The sequence below is a fragment of the Solea senegalensis genome, linkage group LG12 (assembly GCF_019176455.1).
Source record: "Solea senegalensis isolate Sse05_10M linkage group LG12, IFAPA_SoseM_1, whole genome shotgun sequence".
Classification (NCBI taxonomy): Eukaryota; Metazoa; Chordata; class Actinopteri; order Pleuronectiformes; family Soleidae; genus Solea; species Solea senegalensis.
In genome coordinates this window covers 15,266,250-15,280,609 of record NC_058032.1, presented here as the reverse complement: position 1 = coordinate 15,280,609, position 14,360 = coordinate 15,266,250, and the positions used below count along the sequence as shown (strand labels likewise).

The 14,360-nt window shown below is 38.9% G+C and overlaps 1 protein-coding gene across 2 annotated transcripts in view; it reads right to left on the bottom strand.

Moving 5' to 3' along the window:
• Window positions 1–14,360, bottom strand: part of aff2 (AF4/FMR2 family, member 2) — a 147,145-nt gene that overhangs the window by 55,758 nt on the left and 77,027 nt on the right. For both annotated transcript variants that reach the window (XM_044040508.1, XM_044040509.1), the window contains exons 5-6: window positions 6,109–6,153; window positions 1,983–2,069 (exon numbers count right to left, since the gene is read on the bottom strand). In XM_044040508.1, the coding sequence (XP_043896443.1) occupies window positions 1,983–2,069; window positions 6,109–6,153 (132 nt within the window). The remainder of the gene's footprint in view (window positions 1–1,982; window positions 2,070–6,108; window positions 6,154–14,360) is intronic.

Below are 14,360 nucleotides of genomic sequence, written 5' to 3'. Positions count from 1 at the left end.
ATATATCCCCGCTATTTACGTTACGAGGTGTCATAAACATTTTTTTTTTATTATTTATTTTTTTTTGCAGAAGAAGTAAAAACTTTTCCGTCATCAATCTTTTGAAGTGGCACTTCTTTAATCCCCGCTTTTATGTCGTCTCACCCCGCGTTGATGGCTGTTGTTATTTCTGCACTGCACTCCTGTCAAACAAACTGTGGGTGGTTCTGCATTTCCGTGGAATTACTATTGATGAATGTTTGGCTTTGTGGGACTTTCTCTTTATTGTTTTCACTGTTCGTGTGACAGACACTTATTTTTCATTCACAGCCACAGGTTTTTGACTTGGTTTCTTTTGCACTCTAGTGCATTTTTGTGAATTGATAGTTTTTCAAACCTGTTTCTCATTAATGCAAGATTTCACACCCGCCACAGAATTTCTCTGAGAGATATTGATTTTTTATTTTTCAGACCAAGGCCATTAAAGGTTTTGCGTAGAATGGGTACATCAGACAATCAGTATGCATATTATTGATGACATAACATTCAACATGTTCAGAAGGAGCAATTACACACAACTGGGACCTTCTTTAAATCATCTAACTGTCCTAAATAATATAAGTATGTCATTCAGTATTGGCTATACTCATTATACTTATTTCTTGTTTCTTTACTGAATGTTGACTCCCAGTTGTTTCTTTGTGACACAATTCTTTTGTTTCTAGTATGAGTTTGTAGCGTACATCAAATTTCACCTCAGAGTGAGTGTTGTGCGTCACTGTTGATGTGCAAAGGCCTAAAGGAAGCAAGGATGCAATCACCGACTCAACTCTAATGGGTTTGGTATCAGACGCGTTGTTTTCCATTACTATAGTACCTCCTCAGCGTGAGAGGAGTCCTCATAGAACAGCTGCACGAAACTGCCGTGAAGTTGTTTTATACGCGACACAAACTAGTGACGAGCAAAGCAGTTGTTTTCGGTGTAACTTTTTTTTAAAACATTTTTATTAATACTTTCTACAGTATTGTATTGTATTGTTTTATTGTATGTTTTATTCATGTCATTTTATTTATCTTATTTATCTCTGTTGTACAGCACTGTGTTTCAGCTGTTGTTGTTTTTTAAAGTGCTTTATAAATAAAGTTGGATTGGATTGAACTGGGTAAGTGAATCATTAGAATCAGTAAATTAAAAAGATTTGTTTAGTACTTCCTGCATGACCGGAGCACAGACTCCGCCTGACACAGTCTGAACTAATATACAGCTGAGCGAGTGTTGTCGTTAAATACACCAGACTGTTCAATTTAGAGATTTTAGGAATTTCCTTGCTAAATGTTGGCGATGAACGCATGTTGTTTCCTAGGATTTTTAAGTCGTTTTAACTGATCTACAGTTTGGCATTTGCTCACGACTCTTCCAGTGATGACACCAATCAGTGGCCGGCAGTCTGTGAATGTCACATTTAGTATCGGCTCAGAGCAGGTGCTAAAAAGAGTTCCAGGTGTTTACAAAAAAGGAAAAGCTTTCATGATTGCAGTGGAGGCGGGAGATACAGTGTAATCAACATTTGTACAAATATTAAAATTAATGGACAATTTTGTTAAAATGACATGGTGGAAAATATTAATAGGACTAATGGTCATAGTGTGGAAAAATGGCCCACCTACAGTACGTAGACAATCATCACATCAAAACAAAGGCACGTTTGTCTCTCGCTGATTGTATCATAGCAATAAATGTTGTTTTTGAATTTTATGAATCAGCTCTGGGGATTTTTAATAACAGGATGCCATTAACGTTAGAATGAGCCATCACTAAGTGTAGTATTGAAACTCAGTGACTCATCCACAGACAAATACACAGTCATAGCACAAGTCGAGAGAGGGATGACAACATTTGACAAAGCAAACATTATCAAGCTCAAATGAATTTGCATTGTGAGAGAGTAGTGCGCTTCCACGTTGGTCAATATAAGGTGGAAGAGGAGGAAGTGTGAGCTAACCTTGTTTGGGATGGGGAACTTGGTCTGATCAGCCTTCCCAGGAGTGTGTATGGCTGTGAGAGGAGGAGGCCAGGAATGAGTCATCTCCTATAAGTACACACACACACACGCACACAAACACACAAAAAAATGCATTTTTATTACATCAATGCAAATTAATATTTATAATAATGTTCTACAACCCAAACTGAGTAGAGAACATCACTCACAGTGAATACAAGTTTGCTCTTGTGTGGATCCATGATGACTTAAGTGGAGCACATTTGCTGCTTATGCAACAGTTTAGATGTGGAGTCGTCGAGTCAGCACTCAATCAAGGCTGCGCAGCTGCATCCCCATCAGAGTAGACTTTAATATAAATTATAGAATAAACTCAGAGGTGCACAGGGAGCTGGTGGCTCACTGGGGATCGTTGCTCTGAGAGTCAACACGGGGCAGAATTGTTAAATTACCAAAATAAAAGCTGACTCCAGTCAAGTGCGTTATCGGAGCGAGATTAAATCCAGCGGGAGGGGGTAACGCAACATTATGAATGCAAACTGCCATAAAAGAGCAAAGAAGAAGAAAGGAGAAGAGCGGCATCCTCGGTTATCAGTTATTCAAGTCACATCGTCCTCCCAGTTAACTTCCTGTCTTAATGCATAGATGATTGGATTAGGAGGTAACACACACACACATGCATGTAGTGCACATCCTGTATGTTAACTAAAGAGTGGACTGTATGGAATGGAAATGCATATTCAGTGTGCTTTCATGAGAAATGATCAGGTTCTGCACCAACCTCCCTCCCACTGATATCATACATCTATTGATTTTAACTTAAATAATTGCAACAAATTAAAAACATAGTCATTACAGATTATTAAGGGCACACTCGCCTGATGGTCAAGCAGCACATTAACAGGTCAAAGGCCTTGAAAGGTCACTGACATCATCACAATTTCCATCAAGCATTTATTTAACCCCCCCCTCTGGAGTGGATGAGTCATAGTCATCAGATGACTCATGTTTCCGTGCAGTTTCCACTGTGTGTGTGTGTGTGTGTGTGTGTGTGTGTGTGTGTGTGTGTGTGTGTGTGTGTAAGGGAATGTTTATGAGCTGTGTAGCATCACTGAAGTTTCCCTGTGTGTGTGTGTGTGTGTGTGTGTGTGTGTTCCTTCGCTAACACACTTGGCTTGAAGTCATGTGGTGCGTTGCTGGGCAACATGACTTTGACATCATCATGTCCTTCCTAGAAGATTTTCTGTATTTTGACAGGCGGAACTCCAGATGTGTGTGTGTGTGTGTGTGTGTGTGTGTGTGTGTGTGTGTGTGTGTGTGTGTGTGTGTGTGTGTGTGCATGAATGAATTAAAAGACTGTTTGTGTTTGTGTGTGTGATTAGCTCCGGTTGTCATATTAAAACAGATCCACACGTCACTGTTATTATCTCTACTATTATCAATTATCCGTCATCTTTCTGTATTACACCCCAAAGTTCAAGTGTGTAGGATTCAGGCTAATCTATTGTCGCAATTGAAATCTTCATAATTATGTTTTCATTAGTGTGTAATCACCAGTGACATCTACATGCGCCGCGCTGACCCAAACATACGACAGAAACCAGGGTTTGAAAAAGTGGGCGTCGTCTTAGCAAGCACACAAGAGTTCATTGAAAATATCAGCTCATCACATTCACTTTTCTGTATTTTGAATCTTAAAAATAGTCTTTTACAGTCAGTCAGCTCTAAAACTGTTTTGTTGGACGTGTTCAAGTTTCTGAATCTTGTGTATCGCTTTTTTTTTGCTGCCATGGGGGAAACCAGATTATTGATGACTAAATACAAGTTAATTGCATTTCCTGAGTCTTAACTCAGCCAATATATGACTGCAGTGAATTGTTTGCTCGATATATCCGTGATTGAAAGGGAAAGAATGACAGATAAAAGGATTACTTCACTTACAAATAATTTTATGACTTTATTCCAGCTCTTTGTGTTCATGCTGATTGTTTTAGATTAGAAGGCCATGGACTTTTCTGTAGACAGAGGACATTTGGACACTTTAAAGTGGGGCTGCAATGATTCATCAATTATTAAACGATTACTAAATTAATCATCAACTACTTTTATAATCAACTAAACGTTTTTTTTTTTTTTAATTGCCTATGAGTTCTTCTTTTAATTGAGAAGTTTTCAAATTTTTCAGCTTCTTAAATGTGAATATTTTCTGGTTTCTTTGCTCCATATGACACAAAAAAACCAAACAATTTAATCTGAATCATTTTGGTTTGTGGACAAAACAAGACCTTTGAATACATCATCATTTCCAAGTTTGGGAAACACACTAAAACGATATAATTATCAACGACTAAACACGTTAATCGATTATGAAAACAAGCGTTAGTCACAGCTTTACTTTACAGTCCAACTAAAACCATGAGATGTGTGATTGGAGCTGGAGCCTGATGTATGACCAGATTGTTTTTTCACAACTGATGAATTTCTGATTAATCTCTGTTACAGCTGTTTTCAGATAAATAAAGATCAATGAAACAGCTGATGCATTTATGCATTTTTTTTTGTTTCTTTTGCTCTCTACATGAATTGTTTACCAGACGGCCACAAAGGCGTACTCAAATTTGGTCAAATGGAAACTAGAAGGCCTCAATATTTTGCAAATTTACATGCACAATCTATTTTAACCATTGACTGACAAGAGTAAAACAAATTACTTGGACTGCCTGGCTGTCTGTAACACTTTTTGTAACACGCAACATGAAGATGTGAACGTGAGGTTTTACATCATAGACCTAAAAGTAATTAAAGACTGTGACAAACTGTCATAATCTAATTTTCAGGTTTCATAACAATCCACATCTAACACGGTCAACAGTTTATCTTGGTCTATATCTACTGTATAACTGCTCTCTGTAATATACAGACAACATTTGTCAGGTATGAAGCAGTTTCAGTGGTAATGCACTCCCGTTGTCCTGATATAGAAATGAGAGATGGAGCAGAAGGAAACAAAGGAAAAGTTTCAGTTTATTTGTTTACATCCTGCCCTTGGACCGCTGAGGTTCCATCTTTATAGTTTATAGTTAAGGTTAAATATTTATAGTTGGCATAACCTTGGAAAACGAAGACAGCATTCCTTTCACCATGTCGTGAGGTCCACGCACCGTCAGTAAAGTCTTTAGAGGCTTTGTAACCAGTTTCAATAGCGATGATACTTTGACTCATCAAAACATCAAAACAGTGTTTCTGAGACAAGCACTCAGCACTCGGACATCACGGAGGGGGAAAGACGAACCACAAGACTCCCCTCCGATTCACCTCACCTCACACGCTGAACTCCCTGATCTTTCCACTTGACACGGCTAAAAACATCAGGCCGAGTTCAATAGCACAACGATATTATTGACAAAGGCTTTTCATGCAGCTCACAGCACACTATCTGTCACACAGCCTGTTGGCCAACATATTGATTTGTGAAAGGGAGAGAGAGGTGAATGACAGAGGGCAGAGAGAGAGAGAGAGAGACGCGAAAGGGGAAGGCAGACAGACAGAGAAAGGGGAAGACGGCGAGCGTTACGACACAGGTGAGAGAAGAGATAGAGCAAACAGACAGAGGTACACAGAGGGAGGGCAGAGAACAAGGTAACCTGACATAAAGCAGTCAGAGAAGGTCCTTGTCTTTATAGCTGCAGATTTTCTGACTGGAAAGGAGATAAGCAGGAAAACATCTCTGTTTCTGACACAGTCTGGAGGGACACAGTGGACAGGATGCAGGAGAACAAACACGCTGCTTGATGGGATTTTGATGATATGCCGATAAAGATGAGGACAGGGAGAAACTAAGGAGAGCGAAGACGAAAATGGGGGAAGAGGTTTCTGCATGAAGTCATCCTGCATAAACAAAAAACTTGTATAATCATTGACCTGAGCCAACAGATCTCCTTCTTTCTCTCCCGCAGCCTTTTATTTTTTTTCTTTTCGTTCTCCCCTCTGTCCTTTTCTACTTAAATCAGACTCTCAGGAGACAGATGAAGGTCTTTGTGGGCAAACAGAAAACAGCTGATAATCAGTGCAGTTACTCTTATGTACTGTGTGTGTGTGTGTGTGTGTGTGTGTACAGGCAGCATACCCGCAGAATCTCTTCAACACAGCTGGAGTCATTTGGCAGGCTGACCTGGAGAAAACAAAGAAAAAAAAGACAGGGACTGACTTCAACACTGTATATAACAGCATGAGAGACAATAATACAAAAAAAAAGTGATGCAGACTCATCCTCTCCACAGACATAACTGATGGTTTCTCACAGCCACACTCACTTTTTAGGTTGTTTTCATTCTAACACGATAAGATAAGAGTCCTTTATTAGTCCCGCAGTGGGGAAATTTACACTGTCACAGATAAAAGCTATATTAAGTTAAAATAGAATGTACATTACAGACAGTTACCGGAATGTATACCGTATGAGTATAAATGTATATTATATATATTGCACATGGGATGAGTGACCTGTTACTGAGAGCAGTGTACTTGTTGTACAGTCGACCTGCGATAACGCTCCTTCAGACATTGATTATGATATGATAAGAGTAATGATATTGTAACAGTGCCTTGTTCCCCCTCTGCTCACAAATCTTTCAAACAATGGGTGTACGATGTCAGTACGATGTCTTCATTTACGTTAATTAAGTTGTGATTTTGAGACTGAATTGTCAGCTTTTACACTTGTAGCTTATGTAGATAAAACCTCCTTTTAACCAAAATTATAAGTATATCCAAACCTTGGTTGCAGGTGCAGATTAGTTCTCTAAAAACCCATTTCACACATTTTCCTTTGCTGTTGATGGTGTTTTTTTTCCTTTGGTGAGTCATGTTCCCTGTAAGGATACGCCTCAACCAGCACACTTGTTATGTTTTGGTTTTAGGTTTAGGATTGTGTCTGTGTGATTCGGCATGCAATTTTGTTTGAAATTTTTTGAAAAGTGCTTTGTCTACTTTTCTATGTTGTAATTAAAGCGTTAGTGTCTCTTAGATGAAGCAGTGTGGATTTGCTGCTTTCTGTGTATGTGAGCAGAAAACTGTAACGGAGGGACATTTAGGGAAAGTTGACATTTCCATTTTTTCACATTCAAAACCCCTTAAACACTGGTGGTTTGGCAAATGTCACGTTAACCACAGGGTCATTTCAGCTTGATAATTATGAGTTCTCTTCTCTCTCAGTGAAAAGAGGTTGTTCACTGAGAGAATTTATCAGTTCAGTGGCCTTACACTGCTAATCTGTGTCAACATGTGCTCTTGACTATTAATTCTCTCTTCGCAAAGGATTGATCTGGACAGGAGAGCCATGTCTACAATACAGAAATGTGTGTTACAAGCATAATTTAAATGGTCACGGAGCATGACACCAAAATTAAAAAATTTAATGTGTACATTTTCATGCCAAATGTACACAAAAATGTGAAATAGTAAATACAAGTTAAAAAAGAGAATAGGTTTTCGAGGCTGGAATTGTTTGTGCTGCCAGTTCAGCCAAAGTGCACATTGCTGCTCATGCAAACTACAGAGTAGCTCTTGCATGTTATTCCAAACAAATCATTATTGCTGTTGGTAGAAAGAAAATCCATGACCCACATGTTACCTAAAACCTGCAAGACATGAGAATAAATATCCAAACTCCAGCTTCCAAAAACTAATGAAAAACAAAATGAAGCAATTGGCTGGGCCTGATCTCAGTTTGGATCAAGCCAAGAAAACAGGCTCATTACAGACAAAAGAGATGAAAAGGGAGAAAGGCTCATGTATAACATATTACAGCACCATAACCTCTGTCACACACCATTACTAATAGCACTAACATAAGCACGGGAACAATTTACTAACTATGATGAGAAGGATGACATCATATCCCCCTTAAATAACCAACTGTTAAAACAACAGTACAATAAAAGTGATTTGGCGAGCGTGTGGTGGACAGAGTCACCAACGAGACATCCATCTGGATGTCTTTATAGGCAGGCGCTCTGCTGTGTGACCATGTGAATGATCTCAATCGCTAGTTTCAGCACAATGTCGTTTGTTAAATTATGGGCCCCATTTAAAAGCATGACGCAGTTTGGTGGACACCACTGTGACTGACAGCTGGTGTCGTCCACTAGGCGCATCGTTGTAGCTGATGTCTGTGAACCTCTGCTTGTAAAACGTCAACATGGTGCCGGTCAGATCTCGAAGCTTCAAGTTCAGATTCTTAGGGGTGACGTCACACATAGCTGCCACTGTCACATCACAGCGTTTGATGCACATTAACAATTGTGCTGTGATCGAAAGAAGTGAATATGTACCAATCAAAAACGAAAAATCAACTTTTTAGTGCTCTGTTCAATTGGGGCTTGCAACATTCAGCCGGTCCGAGTTTGCTTCCACACCACAGTGAAACGAACCAAACCTTTTTAACATATTCCCCTCCTACTGAAGGAGACCCAGCTAACCCGCTAATTAGTTTAAAAACGTTGTTGTTCTTGTGGGTGCTTCCTATGTTAGTTGTGATTGACCATATTTCTCTCAGAGCTTTTATCTCGTTCTCACTCCACGTCTGACTGCAAGCCGTTTCTCCCAGCTATTGTTGTATGTGCGTATGTTTTAATTGTGTTTACCCACAATGCCCAGCATTGTAGTCCGCTTCCTGCATTTGGTTCACTTGCAATGAACTGACAAGACCTAGTGTATGTTTTTAGGCAAGCCAGATTTCACTTCTTTGGTGCCCATCAGAGTTCGGTTGCGCATTCACACCTCCCCCAAAAAAAGACGGACTTTCCGAGCAAACAAACGATTCCGTTCAATTAAGAAGGGCTGGTGTGAATACACCCTTAATGAAACAGGTCAACTATAAAACCCTTAACAACCACAGCCACATTTCTAACATACAGTATTACCTTTAGTTGAAACATCAAAAACTGTTAACAGTATCATTTGTGTTGGATTGATTCAAAAAAAATATTTTTGCTGAAGCTTTTCAGCTGTTTACTTAATATTTGTGTGCTTTATTTATCTGATAAATATGGTTTACCTTTCAAAATAATATTAGGTGTCTTAGGAAAAAAATGATGACAAATGTTTTACTGTGAAATGTTTGCTGTGTCATGATTTCTATTAGGTGGTGGCGGTTTGTCATCTTTAAAAAGTGGGTTCGGGAAACACTGTTTTAGACAACATGTGAATTGTCACTTGAATATCAAATGTCATTTTGGCTTTGGTAAAAGGAAAACTCTGGTGCTTCAGCTGCTAAATGCCCCACTAACTTCACAAGCTTGTAGCTAAATTCGTTTGTCAGCTGTGTAGGTAACAGTTAGAATTTGCCTCTGCCATGCTGATAAAATGTTCCTGCTGTGTTCGTCAATTATCCTGATGGGAACTAGAGTGTGAAAACAAAACAGTAAAGTTGAGGATCAAACAAAAAGAGCTAGACACTGTAGCTGAGTGGAACTGCTGTGATTATTCTGTTTGTGTCTGTTTGAGAGTGTCACTTTTCACATTGCACATTTTTTCCACTGAAAATAATACAGCTCCAAGGGTTTTTCACTGGACACATTTCACTCACATCTAAACTAGTTAAATAAAGACTTATGACAATTAAGGACAATAGAGGAAGCTGATGTTGTTCTTTATGAAGTCATCACACAGGGAAGACATAGAGTAAGCAATGACAGAAAAATATGTCTGAAAAATGCACTCCAGCATATTGCTTTGTGTTTCATCTGCTCATACAGAAACAATTACACTTTTACCTACACTGTAAATTATACAATATAATTATAAATTACATATTCTAAAGAAATCATTGTAAACCTTTAGTTAATAGTTATGAATTACAAATTATAAAGTGTAGGTTATAAGTTGCCAGTTTGCAAAAGTCAATTCTTAAAAAAATATTCATGTAAAATTAAAATTGTAGGTCACTATGTTTAAATGAAAATTTACATGAAGTTATTGTGCCTAGATTTTTTTAAATACATGTAAACATAAGTTACTATATTTATACATTTAGCTGGCCTGGCCGCACACATCACAGTTCCAAACCCTTGGCTAATACTCGGAAATAATATAAGAAGCCCATACACAGAGGAATAAGACAACAGCGAAAAAACATGATGAGGAGACACATTTTATGAACCGTCAGCTTTAAGAATGGGATGTTTCAAAGTTAATGAAGACTCAGAATGGCGCTCGACTTGCTAACAGCTAGCCACACGCTAAAACGGATAGTGCCGCTACCAACTAGCTAAATGGTGGCATTTCACAGTCTAGCGGAGCAGACACAGTTTATTCAAGAAATCCATTCTCATGCTTGTATATTGGGACAAGGACAATAATCCAAATAAACGGTGTCGCTGAGCTACAACTTAACTGTGCATGAAAACAAAGTCACTGATGTTGCTAGTTGTGCGTTCTGCATCCATGACACATTAAAATCTGAGAGGATACATTAAACTCACTACCATGCATCCCAGGGACGCACCTCGTTTTTTCCATGAGGGTCTATTCTTTGTGCAGTGTTTCCGCTACATGAGTTTCATTGTGGTGGCCTGTTGAACACGACAGGAGGTGGACTAATTAGGTGAGGAGTCGCATTATGAGGCATTGTACTGAGGTGAGGTGAGGTGAGGCAACTGAGGTGATCTACAGACAAGTGAATTTGGATTAAATCAAAAATGTGCTCAGATTTTTGCTCTTATATTTGTTCTCATACACGTGTAAAGATCCTACTGCATGTGTGAAAGTTACACCATGTGCAAATAGGATCTGCACAGTCTAAACAGTTTGTAGTATTCTGCCTCGAAATGCTGTCGATTAGCACAGATTCTTCAGGAACCAGTTGTTGTGTAACTAAACTAAAATGTTAATTCTTAATTTTCGAATTACTTCATCTTTAAAATGTCACTGTACACTGATGGTTCAGTGAATATGGTGGTTTACTGGCATTAACATGATCCAGAAGTCACCAAATGTGGGCTTTTATGGTCATAATGCTGTACCATCTCATACCATACCAGCATCAAACAGGAGGTTAATACTTCATTTTCTAAAAAAAAACTACAACATTTTATTGCAGACCCAATGAATTTCCCAGGAACACATACAAATCACCACCTGTGGGTCCTGGGAGTCACTACACTGAAATCCTTTCAACATCTCTGAGGTCCACAAATAAATGTAATAGTATTAGCAAGTGTCAGTGTTAACTAAACATTGTAGGAAAGAAAAATATTTGAATGTTATTTCCCACTTCAGTATTAAACACAGCTGGCAGACAAAAATGGAAACACTCTACACTATAATTCCAGACTCACTGAGTCTGTCTATTTCTGACCTCTATCCATCCGTCCATACATCTTCTCTCTCCTCCTTACATTTACATCCCTGTCCGTCACAGCTGTGTTCAGTTTACTGGAGCATAACACTGATACCACCACATTCTGGTGTTTGTTTCCTACAGTATATGGACTTGTAAACCAGATGGCATTCTGAATATATTATAATAAACAACAGCCTACTTAGTGCTTTCAAAACATAGACGTCCACTCTGAGCTCAGGGGAAACTGGCTTTAATGGATTTTATTGTATATGTGACTCTTACATGTAGCGTATTATGTGTGCATGTGTCCTCTGATTGTTCCGCCTGTGAGATCATGGCTAGTGTCAAGGACTGAGGGATGGAGGGAGGGAATAGGAGAGAGAAAATGAAAGATGATTGACAGCTACAGAGGAAGTGTGCAGGAGAAGAAAGGAGAAAATTAAGAGAGAGAGAATAGATAGCAAAAAAAAAACGAGAGACAGAAAGAGAGAGAGATTCTCAGGAAAAATACAGCCGAGGCAATTACTGAGGCAGAAATCCTGTTTCTCTGAAATAGCAGCTCAGACAGACAGACGTACGTCTGCACACACAAACGCACTAACTCTCTGCTCGCACACACACACACACACACACACCCACACTAATGCAATGGTGGACTCACTCCGTCACATACAAGTATACATGAGACCACACCAAGGCTGAACATGTAAACACAGACACCTTCTTGATTAGACCCCTGATTATTTCTCGATGAATTGATTTTCTTTGCTTGGAAAATAATGAAAGAATCCAGGCAAAAGCGATGCCATCATGTCTCCTAAAAAAAATCAAATTTACTAACATGTGACAAAGAGAAGCTAAGACACAGGAACGAGGGCACGTGTCATGTTTGACCGGGAAAAGATCGATACCTCTCTCTGATGATCGACTGATCATTTTAACTCTTGACCCTGAGATGCACACACACTTCAGTGATCCCCTGACATAGTGGAAAACATTTAATAATGGTTAAATGTACATGCGGCAATAAATGATATAGATTTTTATTTTTTTTTTGCCATTTTGACAGATCAGAGTCGAAAAATCACAGGTGTAGAAAAATCTAATTAATGAGGGCAGAGTTCCATTTGGCTTCTCACACTGATCCGTCTCATTTGTTAATGTGATCAGTAACAGCTGTGTGTCTGCTGTTGTTGTTGTTTTCTACATCAGCAAATACCTTTTAAAGTAAGTTGAATTAATGACAGAGGTAAACACACCCGGATTCATAGTTCAGTTCTTATCCACAGTAGGAGCTACACTTTTTAATTATACAATGCAATATATTCTACACTCTGAGCAGCAGAGCATTAAAAACAAGACACGAATTTGCCAGATCATTGTCTTGTAAATGTATCCTGTGGAGATAAACATAAAAAGCTTGTTTGATGATCGAAACTCCTGAGGATAAATATAGTTGTCAATGTGCAGAATAAGGGCCTGGTGTTTGTTCTTACTCTCCATTCTGTCCCTATAATTTTAATTTATTATATCAATTTGTCACATTAGTGTGGAGCCACAAGCAGCCGCGGATAGAATTACATAACAAACACATTTAATGTGATTCCGCTCAAATGGTTTCCCTTTTATACGCCCGTGTCTTTTTGTGTTTCAAATCCACCAGTGTCTTGTTTCTTTTGTACTGGGTTTAAAAATCATTAAGATGCAATTATAGTAATGTGTTTAAGACTAAAGGAACATGCTGTCCTCTTGTGTGTGTGTGTGTGTGTGTGTGTGTGCGTGCGTGCGTGAAAAAGATTCTCAGTGAAAGAATGCAAGATGACAAGAAAACATAAATTAATAAAAACACCCCGAGTCTCTTTACAACAGAGAGATGGTAACATTTGACTTGGAGAGTGACAGAGACAGAAGATGAAAGTGTAGAGAGGAGACAGAAAGAGAGAGGATAATGAGCAAAGAAAAAGAAAGACATGCCAAAAAAAGAGTCAAACAGAATTAAACGTGGAGCCTGATGAATGTAAACACTTCCTCCTGCGCTGTCCTCTGAGTGTTTCTCACTCGGCCTCTCCTATTTCTCCTTTCTTTTAGAACTGTTTTCTCTGGGTATTTCCTCAATAAGATGAGGCAAAGGTTTACTTTAGCGAATAAATTACACAAAGTATCTGAACCTCTTCTTCTAACATGGCCCCGCTCAATCCCAGAGAGGCAAGTATGTGCCACTGAGGGAAAAACTGTTGCTTTTCTGTCGCGAAAAAATGTCAGAGTTAAATGAAAACTGTCAATCATCCGGTTGGTGCGACTGAAGTTTGGAGCTGTATACCATTCAAACTGAGGTCCAACAGGGTTTGGAAAATCTTCAAGGATTTTTTTTTCGTCCACTGGCTTTTCGTTTATTCAGTTTCATCTGCTCCTTTTATCATCCATATTTCAGCTGTTTACAGAGCTGGAGTGGCTGCCATCACTGGGATTACCAGCATGCTAGATAGATCACAAGCACTGGCCTCAAAGGACACTGTGTGTGTGTGTGTGTGTGAAGTAGTTTGTGCATGCTGGATATGAGTCAGCTTGCCTGATAATCTAAAGAGTATGGCCATTGCCTCATGTGCCCTCTTCACATATTTTAGTCATATCTCAAATAAAAATAATCTGTTTTTCTGTCTTGTACTCTAGTAGATCCGCTCTATATTCTTTCACAACTTAACCAGAATCAAATCTGCGCTTCTCATGAAGTGGTTTCCACTGTCTCAGTTCTCTAGCAGCCACTTTTCCATACACAGTAGCTTGGCCACACTGTTTAATTGCTACTGTCCTTGTCCCGTTAAACAAATACTAGCAGGGCATTGATTTATTGAATGAAATGCGTCCAGCTCTGCTAAGCCAGGCCTTTTCTGGTTTATCTATTACATCACTCACCAAAGCAACTTTAGCTGGCGGCTGTTTGTTGTAGAGTGTTGAGTCCCCTCCATGAACTTTAAAATATTCAATGCTTTAAGCTGACAGAGCATAAACTCTGTCTCCTCATCAGTCTTAAAATA